The following is an 8,726-nucleotide window of genomic DNA, read 5'->3' as shown; positions in this document are numbered from 1 at the left end:
TTCTCTCCCCCACCCCTCCCTCCTCACTTCTCTCCCCCACCCCTCCCCTCCTCACTTCTCTCCCCCACCCCTCCCCTCCTCACTTCTCTCCCCCACCCCTCCCCTCCTCACTTCACTTCTCTCCCCCACCCCTCCCCTCCTCACTTCTCTCATCCCTTACACACCCTTGAAATAACTTCACCTCACCGTATTTTCCTCATTTTAAAGAAAGGATGGACGGACGACCACACGTGATGTAAATACCAAACTGAAAGGATAATGAAGAAGAAGATTCGCGTTTCCCTCTCACCGATTGGACAACGATTAACCAATCGTTTGGCTCAACGTTGTCGTCAGTTTCCCGTTGTCGTCTCTTTTTGTGATCCATTATTTTTCGAGTAAAAGAACGAATATTATTGTGTCGCGATTCGTTCGCAGTAAATAGTTTTCGTTTCGGTGAAATCCGGCAACTAAAAATCTGACAGACATCGTGATGAGGTTCGGCCTGGTTTACTCTTTATCTAGTCGAGCCGCTGTTGGTTTAATTATTTCATTAGTTACACGCGATCTGTGGTGAAGTCGTAATTATTTAATTAACTAATCACACCATGTTCGGGATTGTGGTTAATTACGCAGTATTCTCTGAACGTGTGGTTTGTACATTAATGTAAACCGTGTCGGTTTCGTGATATTGAAACCAATACTCGGTTTCGACTCGTGTGTTTGATTCGAACCGTTTTTGTTTCGTCGTCACGGCAGCACGTGTCGCGAATTTGTCATTATTTATTATTTAATGTGGTGTAGTGCTTTGATGGTTCATGAGAGCACCGTGACGGGTGTTTAACCACGTGGTGCGCGGGTAAATTGGCTTTCAAGGTTGTTTGTTCCTTTGTTCCTTTGTTCCTGACAAGAAAACCTGAGGTGGTTGAGTACAGAAACGGTGGGACCATGACCCATGGAGATCTGACGGGTCTTTTTGTATTCAGACATTCCATGAGACATGGAAGTAGAGTGTCGTGTTTGCACAATGAACTCGACGGAATCATTTTTTATATATATATATATATATATATATATATATATATATGTATATATATATATATATATATATGACTGTTCAGTTTGTACATTTAACTGTACCAAGACTGTACTATTTGACACCCCCACCCCCCCCCCCCCCCGTTTCTGCCAATCCCATTTTTAGAGGCTTGATGCGTGCGTCACGTGGTAGATTTGGACCTCGGGGTGGACCTCCTGGAGGCTTTGCGTAAGTTTTCATCAACATTTCACTTTTCATCAATATGAACGTCACTATCTCCATCGCCACACCTTTGGTAATTAATGATGCATCCGGCACTGAGAATTTGTCTGAGTCTCATCATTTGTGCAGATGAGAGAGAGAAATGGTATGCAATTGAAAAGTATATGCTTACCGTTTGTTTGTTGTTTTTGGTGAGCCATAATGTAGTTATGTGTCCAACCAACCACCCACCCCCACTATGATGAAAGTTTTTAGTCTCGTCAGTGAAGAGCAGCCATGCAAATGGAGCGCAACCACCCTCGACTGCTTGAATTCGTGTGCTGAACCTATTGTGCAAAGATGGCCGAACTATAACGGCTCTTCACAGTGTGCGTTGAGAGTTTTCTGCAAGCCTGTGGACCAGGAATGATATTCCTGCACCATATAACAAACCAAGTTACAATTGTCCAACTCTTCAGGGAACCCCAAATTATGCTCATTGCTCATGTGACAAAATTGAGGAAATGCGAGGCAAGTCGTTCCTTAACAAACATATTGTTGCAGGCTGGGAGGGTCGGGTGAGAATACCACGAGGTAGCGGAAACTATGTCGGTTCCCACCAGACTCCCCGGAATTGAAGGCCGTCGCACGTGGATAATTCCGCGATGCAGCGGGTCGCTTAACCAACCATGGTCGCCAATAACTCAACCACGTGACCTCGGGTCCTCCCCTCTATGGGTTAATCGAGTTACCTAATTAATCATGTGGTTTAATTACCGGGGAAACGCCCTCGGTACGCCTGGTCAGAACCGGATCACTTTACCGGATCGGATGCAGCCGAGCGACACTGCCAAGGACGTACCGGCTAAAAGGAACAGATCGTTGGGAATAAAGTCCTGGCTAAACTTGGATTTGGACCATGCTGGATCAATGAAAGAAAAGACAAAAACGAGGAGGGAACATTCCTAATAATAATAATTTATTTACAATCAGGCGAGGAAAAATATGTGGCACAGTGAAGATTTATTGGGGTGTGTGGTGCGACAATAAACAGGCAACTTACAAAAGGGGACACAGAGCAGACATAACGTGGAAATAATAACAATAACAATGATAACAATCTTCTACAGTCTTACTTAAGCAGACAGGCGCCAGCGCGCGTGCGCCCCCACACACACACACACACACACACACACACACACACACACACACACACACACACACACACACACACCGATGAAGAGGGAGTTTTGCAACCGGGGGGTGGGGTGGTGGGGGGTTGAGGCTATAGTCTCGTTACCTGTGCGCCCGATAGCACGACGTGCCACCAATACGTTTCGGGGGGGGTGCTCTGGTGTGCGGTACCCAACAGTGGGCGCGTTGTCTCTGGCCCAAGCCGCACGTGTGGAGACTGTTCGTGGAGAAGGGGTGGAGTCCAGTGGTTCCGGGTTCCGAGAACCGCAACAATATAAATCATGTAATTATTTATGTATACAAGGATACCATATGCCAAACAATTTAAATGGTAAAAAAGCTATCTCCCCCAAGGCCACACACACACACACACACACACACACACACACACACACACACACACACACACACACACACACACATACACACATACACACATACACACATACACACCCTGGTACTGTTCAAAGGATACGCTAGTGTCAGGCAGGCCTGTGACCACAGCAGAACAAGTTTGGCAATACAGCAACAGGCAAATGTCGCGAATGGGAAAGTGTACTCGGCAGGCTTAAGGTGCGGTGATTGGAGAATTACCAGTAGACAGGATCATTCCGCAGCAGAGAAACAAAAATACCTCTGTCCGCCTCTTCCTTCCGACTACTTTACAGAGTGGGGCCTTTTCACAATCCCCGCCCTCACGGTAACCGACCAATCTTGACCTGAAGCCTCCAACCAGTCTTGGTCCTAAAGCTTTCCACCAATCTCTGCCCTGGGTCTTCAACAAAGACTTGCTTTGACAAACAAAAACTAATAAAACAGGATAAATGTTGTTTTTTTTTTACAGCTATTGTTTCTTTGTTGGTGCAGTCAAGTTAAAGTATTTAATCCTTTTCGTTGTTGCTTTTTACTCATCATTACCATGTATGTTTGTGTTTGTTTATTCTCTTGTCACTAACAACAAAAACAGCACCAGCTTCACAATGCATTTTGCCACCATTCCTTTGCACCTCATTTGTGCAGTGCTTTCTCTGAAGTTCATCCAATTATTTTGTTTGAAATGCAATAGTTATTTATTATTTTTTCTCATCTTAGTGATTTTGTTTTTGTTTCAGATTTCGTCCATTTGTTCCTCACATTCCATTTGACTACTATGTGGTGAGCATTTTTTGAGGTGTAACATGTGGTATTTGTGTAAGATAGCACTGACAATTCTGCCTGCCCTCTGTGTGGGAGTGCCCATCTCACACCTCCACCCCCCCTTTCAGTGGGCAGTTTAAAGTGTTATTTCCACAAAGTGATACTTTCTTCTGGAACACACTGTCGACCTTAAAAATAGGGATGTACTGTAACTATATTTGAACTTGCTGGACCATACGGTAATGTTTTCATGCCATAAAATGCAACAAAAATGGAATTTTCCACGAGTTGAAATGTTTTCTGGGACATACTGTTCACCTGAAAATTATTTTTGGGATGTACTGTAAGCATATTTTGTCTTGCTGTTCCACACTGTAAAGGTTTTGTGATGTAAAAGGCCAAGTGATCAATGTACAGGGTGTCCATAAAGTCTCTTTACAATTTAAAAAATTTATTACAAAAGCAAATTAATAGATAAATCTGTGGAAATTATTACAAAATGAGGAGTAGATAATGAATTTTTTTTGCCTCATTTAATGCACTTCTATATAGGCACCATTAGTTGCACGAAGCCCATCAAGACGGTAATCGATTTCCTGCCATGTTCGCTGTAGCAGAGCCTCATCAATGGTGGCAATGGCGTCAGTGATCCTTTGCTTCAGGTCGTTGATGTACCGTATCTTTGTTCGATACATGATATCTTTAACATAACCCCATAGAAAGAGAACTTTGATAATCACTGAGAACATTGAACAAATCTGATTAAAAAAAAAAAAAAATCCCATCAATTACCTTTGTAATATAATTTTTAAATTGTAAAGAGACTTTATGGACACCCTGTTATATAGATGTGTGACGATGTACATACATTGCCTGTCGAAAGTCTACACCCCCTTTCAAATTTTTCACATTTTGTTGCCTTATAGCCTGGAATTCAATTGCATTAAATCAGACTTTTCCTACCTTTATTTACACATCACAACCCACAACTTCCACATGAAAAACAAATTGTACAAATTTCAGAAAATTTATTAAAATATAAAATTAGAATATCTTGGTTGGATAAGTGTCCACCCCCCTCAGTTCATTCCTGCTGGAAGCACCTTTGACAACAATTAGAGCTGCGAGTCTGTTGGGAGAGATCTCTACCAACTTTGCACACCATGATTGGGCAATATTTGCCCATTCTTCTGCACCAAACTGTTCAAGCTCAATGAAGTTGCACAGGGAGCATTGATGGACACTGGACAGCAATCTTCAAGTAGGGTGTCCTTTAGATGATGTGCTGTGTTGTGCTTGTGCTAAACATAACGTTTGCATTTAGGCCAAAACGTTCCATATTTGTTTTGTCAGACCACAAAACTTTTTGCTACATGGCTTCAGAATCTCTGGAGTGGTTCTTTTTTTTTTGTGCACCTCAAACAGGACTCGAGGTGGGGTTTTTTGAGTTATGGCTTCCTTCTTGCCACCCTACTGTGCAGGCCAGATTTATGGAGTGCTTGGTGTATTGTTGTCACATGCACGCAATGACCAGTCCTTGCCATAAAGGCATTTTTTTTTCTTTGTATCAAAGTTGCCATTGGCCATACAAAAGCTGCCATACAAAAGGCATTCTTTCACATTGGCCTTTTGGTGGCCTCTCTGATCAGTCTCTTTGCTTGGTCATCCAGGTTGGAGGGCCAGCCTGATCTCGGCAGGGTCTTGTTGGTACCATATGCCTTCCACTTCTTAATAATTGTCTTGACTGCTCCAAGGGATAGTCAAGGCCTTTGAAATATTTTATACCCATCCGCTGTTCTGCGCCTTTCCACAATTTTACCCTTGAGGTCTTTTGAAAGCTCCTTGGGACTCATGATTGAGTCTTTGCTGTAAAATGCACTACTCAGCAGAGGAAACTTTCAAGAACAGCTGAAATTATTTTGAAATTAACAGAATCACTACAATTTAACACAGGTGGAAGCCAATTAACTTGATGTGTGATTTTGAAGGTGAGTGGTTGCACCTGAGCTAATTTGCAATTGCTATAATGAGGTTGGACAGTTATCCAACCAAGATATTCTAGTTTTGTAGTTTTGTAGTTTTTAATTAATTTTCTGAAATTTGTACAATTTGTTTTTCCCTTCGAAGTTGTAGGTTACGATATGTAAATAAAGGTGGAGAAAGTTTGATTTAATGGAATTTATTTCCAAGCTACAAGGCCACAAAAGGTGAAAATTTTGAAAGGAGGTGTAGACTTTCTAGTGGTGTTTGTGCATGCGTGTGTGCACACATATATATATATATATATATATATATATATATATATATATATATATATATATATATATATATATATATAATGGTATGAGGCAGTACACTGAGCAGTAAAATAATAAATTATTTATTAAAGCCTGATGTTTTGAGAACGAGGTAGTTCTCTTCCTCAGAGGTGTTAATAGTGGTGTGGTGGTGACACCTCCTGAAGTTGCGTTGTGGATTGGTCCAAGTCCTCTCCAATCACATGGATCCCTGCATTCAAATTATTCTGCTGCTTTTGTTGAGAGCACCCACCACACAGCACTGAACTTGTCAATAGATTAAAACAGAAAGTTAGACATGCAAAATACAGGGATCTCCAGTTTTCAGATTAAAACAAGTTTTCTTTAAGATCATAAAACGACACCAAATAGAATTTTGAAATACAATTTGAAGATAAAAATACGATAATTGAGGTATTTATGTAAATACTTTATTAATTTTTCTTTTTTTAAGCATTACCAGTGGTTGCTGTACTAGATTAACACTGTAGCATGAATAACTATTCTAAGGGCACTCGGTAGAGCGCATACTTCCGCCACGTAATGCCCTATCCATGAGAACATATCGGGCCCAATACATTTTTGAAATATCATGCTATACAGTATTTTATCGTTTTTGGCCCAATCTCTCAATGGTGAAGAATAACTTTTAAAATTCTAGTAGTCGGATCCGGATCGTCACCAATATCGAATCAATTCTTCTTTGTCACACACTCAACATGTCCTCCAAGTTTCATCCAAATCCGTCCACAACTTTTTGTGATATCGTTCCATTTATCGGTTTCTCCCTATCTCTCAATGGTGACAAATCAATTAAAAAAATTAATGGATTCGGATCTGGATCGTCACCAAAATTGAAACAATTCTTCCTTGTCATACACCCAACGTGTCCCCCAAGTTTCGTCCAAATCCGTCCTCAACTTTTTGAGATATCGTGCTATATATCGTTTTTGTCCCGATCTCTCAATGGTGAAAAATCACTTAAAAAAAATTCTAGCAGTCGGATCCAGATCTGGATCTTCACCAAAATCGAAGCAGACCTTGTCACACATCCAACATGTCCACCAAGTTTCGTCCAAATCCATCCATAACTTTTTGAGATATCGTTTTTGTCCCGATCTCTCAATGGTGAAGAATCACTTAAAAATTGTCGTAGTCAGATCCGGATCTTCACGAAAATGTAATCAGTTTGTCCTTGTCATACCCCAAACCTGTCCACAAAATTTCATCCGGATCCGTCCACAACTTTTTGAGATATCCTGCAAACAAGCAATCATAGACTGGTATTTACGAAATCGTCAACTTGACCTCTGACCTTGTCCCATAAAAGCTGTCTCGAGAGAAGGTAGCGACGCAAACCAGAAGTTTCTACGATGATTCTGTACAAAACCATCAAAAATCGAATATTTGACCTCACTGTGACCTTGACCTTTGACCGATTTTGACCAAAATATAATCAGCACTTGCCATCATCCTCCTGAATCACGTGGTGTAATTTGACTTTGGTAGCTTCTTCTGTTCTCGAGTTATCGTGCCTACAAACAAACACACAAACAAACAAACAAGCAGTCATAGACTGGTACTTACGAAATCGTCAACTTGACCTCTGACCTTGTCTAATAAAAGCTGTCTCGAGAGAAGGTAGCGACGCAAACCAGAAGTTTCTACGATGATTCTGTACAAAACCATCAAAAATCGAATGTTTGACCTCACTATGACCTTGACCTTTGACCGATTTTAACCAAAATCTAATCCGCACGAGCCATCACACTCCTGCATCACGTGGTTTAATTAAACATTGGTAGCTTCTTCCGTTCTCGAGTTATCGTGCCTACAAACAAACACACAAACACACACACAAACAAGCAGTCATAGACTGGTACTTACGAAATCGTCAACTTGACCTCTGACCTTGTCTAATAAAAGCTGTCTCTCGAGAAGGTAGTGATGCAAACCCGAAGTTTCTACGATGATTCTGTACCAAACCATCAAAAATCGTAACGTCGACCGAAGCTAAAATCTCCATTTCTCCACGCAATTATTTTATATTATTTTATCAAAGTCACAAAACCGTAATATTCGACCATCCACCAACAATCTTTACATAATCCGACGGCTCAGCGAGTCAGGCATGCGACGATAACCTTTATTGGGATAAAAAATGACTTTTAAACACCATCTTTATCGAAAACACCATCAGCGCGCACACGGAAAACGTTTACGTGGGTCAACGACGCGTCTGCTCGAGCGCACTGCATCACGTGATGACCCGTGACGCGTCGAGTGAAATATTTTTTTATACAATCTTAAAACTTCTCCAAAATATCCGATTTTTTTACCAGAATTTCGACAACCGAGCTTTAAGCGTCCTAAGCGATCGCAAAAAACCGAAGAAAAAAAAAAATTAAAATCGAAGGTAAAACGAACTCTTAATGTCGAGCGAAGCAAAAATCTCCATTTCTCTATGCAATTATTTTATCAAAGTCACAAAACCGTAATATTCGGCCATCCACCAACAATCTTTACATAATCCGACGGCTCAGTGAGTCAGGCATGCGACGATAACCTTTATTGGGATAAAAAAATGACTTTTAAACACTATCTTTATCAAAAACACCGTCAGCGCGTACACGGAAAACCTTTACGTGGGTCAACAACGCGTCTGCTCGAGCGCACTGCATCACGTGACGACCCGTGACGCGTCGAGTGAAATATTTTTTTATACAACCTTAAAACTTCTCCAAAACATCTGATTTTTACCAGAATTTCGACAACCGAGTTTTAAGCGTCCTAAGCGATCGCAAAAACCGAAGACAAAATTAAAATCGAAGTTAAAGCGAACTCGTAACGTCGAGCAAAGCAAAAATACTCCATTTCTC

The 8,726-nt window shown here is 41.1% G+C and overlaps 1 protein-coding gene across 1 annotated transcript in view; it reads left to right on the top strand.

Annotated features, from left to right (window-relative positions):
• Positions 1-201: 201 nt before the first annotated feature.
• ILF2 (interleukin enhancer binding factor 2) overlaps positions 202-8,726 on the top strand; it is a 104,161-nt gene continuing 95,636 nt past the window's right edge. Inside the window, exons 1-3 of the mRNA XM_085848684.1 lie at positions 202-477; positions 1,184-1,246; positions 3,526-3,568. Coding sequence (XP_085704810.1) covers positions 473-477; positions 1,184-1,246; positions 3,526-3,568 — 111 coding nt within the window. The 5' untranslated portion in view covers positions 202-472. The remainder of the gene's footprint in view (positions 478-1,183; positions 1,247-3,525; positions 3,569-8,726) is intronic.

Source organism: Eptatretus burgeri, chromosome 12 (genome assembly GCF_056783735.1).
Source record: "Eptatretus burgeri isolate ZD-2024b chromosome 12, Ebu_testis_v1, whole genome shotgun sequence".
Lineage (NCBI taxonomy): Eukaryota > Metazoa > Chordata > Myxini > Myxiniformes > Myxinidae > Eptatretus > Eptatretus burgeri.
Note: the sequence above shows the minus strand (reverse complement) of the source record. Positions and strands in the feature narration are given on the sequence as shown.